The 2,079-nt window shown below is 42.3% G+C and overlaps 1 protein-coding gene across 1 annotated transcript; it reads right to left on the bottom strand.

Moving 5' to 3' along the window:
* Nucleotides 1–287: 287 nt before the first annotated feature.
* Nucleotides 288–866, bottom strand: SARC_14850 (thioredoxin-like protein 4A; the record flags this gene model as incomplete). Its single annotated transcript, XM_014291019.1, has 2 exons — nt 288–392; nt 546–866. Coding segments are annotated over 2 exons (426 nt in total), but the record flags the coding sequence as incomplete, so codon positions are not given.
* Nucleotides 867–2,079: the final 1,213 nt, after the last annotated feature.

The following is a 2,079-nucleotide window of genomic DNA, read 5'->3' as shown; positions in this document are numbered from 1 at the left end:
TATATATATAATGTGTGTGTTTGTGTATATATAATCGTAAAGCGTATGCATAGAGAACTTATAGCTCCCTAGTATTTATAATTGATGATTGCAGCAAATATAAACACAAAGCAAGGATTACAGCCAGCACATAGGCGTAAATGAGCGCGTCGATTACGCCGTGTCTTTTAGCCCAATTGAATCAATAGACACTGTATACATACTTGCCACAAGACTCGCGAATTGTCAACAAGTACGCAGACATTGATTTCAATAATGAAACAGAAGGCGAGTACAGAATTACATACGTATCTGTACTTCGTGGAGTAGTCTTTCGGTGCAATTACGAGACCCCGTCCCTTCTTTGCTCCTCTGTACACCGTTTCCACGATGTCAATCAATTCTTGTTTTTGCTGCAAGTATTCAGAAAGTTGTACGTTAGTAATGAGCACACATACATATACAGACAGAAGGTGTCCTGATAGAAACCAGAGTATCATCTGTTATTTTGCAATAGAAACGTGTTGTCCAAAAATGTATGCGCCGAACAAGAACGAGATCCATACCTCCATGGCCCAGTTTATCTTGTTATTGTTACCCGTTCCCAGGTCCATCATCATATGCTTGTTCCTAAAGAAGAACATAATGGTGCAAGGGTCGTATAACTCATACATCTTGTTGAAGTCAGGTGTCTCTGTTATATCCACGAGGTAAATTACAGCAAAATTCTTCACCTTCTCGGCGATACCGAACAAGGTTTCATCCATTTTCATACACTCAGGATCCCAGTCGTGTCCGAATCGCAATATGACCACTCTCTCCTCTTCGGATAAGATAGCCTGGTCTACTTGCCAGCCATTCGTGAGATGCGGAAGCATGTACGACATAATGCCGGGAAAGTTTTCTATGTCAGTTGAAAGCCGTGCTACTAGTATCTATTCAGTATAATTCCGAACTAGCGTGTTTACTTTTTTACATAAGTAGCTTCATAGCCATTTTTTAAATAAAAATTACTTGGAACATAGACTACCCCGCAGGGGAGAGTGAGCAGAGCTCAGTACCGAACTTTCTATGATATTTGCTATGTACTCAATTGTTCGTCATCAATTTTGTCAATACATATACAGAGCCTCAGAGGCCGGTATCTTGTACTTTAATATTTTTAATAAACAAAATATAAAGTACACAAATAGCTGTCTAATTTAGAAAACATATTGTGACAACCTGTAGAAGCCAAATAAAGTTCTTATTTAAAAATATATACATCGAAACTTCCCCATATTTATTTTTCACGACGGACCTTTGATTCAAATTTTCGCCTCCGAAACGTAAATCTCGGTGACCAGTAGGTCACCAGTGTAGAACTGAATACCACTTTCAAAAAACCCACAGACCCCACCAAAACGTTGACTTGAAATTTGGATTTTCAATCAAAAAATAATAATATTTAATATCCAATAGGGAGTCTGGGGATCCCACAGTCCCACAGTCCCACAGTCCCACATCCGCGAAAAATGTCGAGCCAGGCCGAACCCCCAATTGAGACGTTTGTCCCCAACGACTCCTTACCCAATGACCAATGGAAATTGGACATACAAAAATCTATCACAAACCTCTCTGCCCAGGTCAGTACTCTACAGACCAATCTCAATCAAATTTTGGGACCGGCTCTAACAACCCCGAACAATGATGGGCCCATCTCCAAGGAGCCTTTGACTGATGACCAATGGAAATCAACTATACACCAAATGCTCACTAACCTCTGTGCAAAAACAAACAACCTTGAATCCGAACTCCGGGACCTTAAATCCCAAACCCGTGCACCTATAAATGAAGACACACCCGACACTTTCCGATTTGGCTCCACAAGCCCGCCTGTTCCGCCTGCGAAAAGACCGCGGTCACAGCCGCCCAATAGCAGCAGTGAGCCTCCCAGCTACCGCTCAAAAGTGGACAAACCTACAAAACCGAGCCCTAAAAAACGCCCGACCCCACCAGCTTCTCAGTCCCAATCGCAGCCGCCAGTACCCGAACACCTTTTGACGAAAGTGGTGGGCCGCCCGATGCCGGACAAAACTCTTCATGAAATGGATGACATAA

This window comes from Sphaeroforma arctica, assembly GCF_001186125.1.
Source record: "Sphaeroforma arctica JP610 unplaced genomic scaffold supercont1.5183, whole genome shotgun sequence".
Taxonomy (NCBI): Eukaryota; class Ichthyosporea; order Ichthyophonida; genus Sphaeroforma; species Sphaeroforma arctica.
Note: the sequence above shows the minus strand (reverse complement) of the source record. Positions and strands in the feature narration are given on the sequence as shown.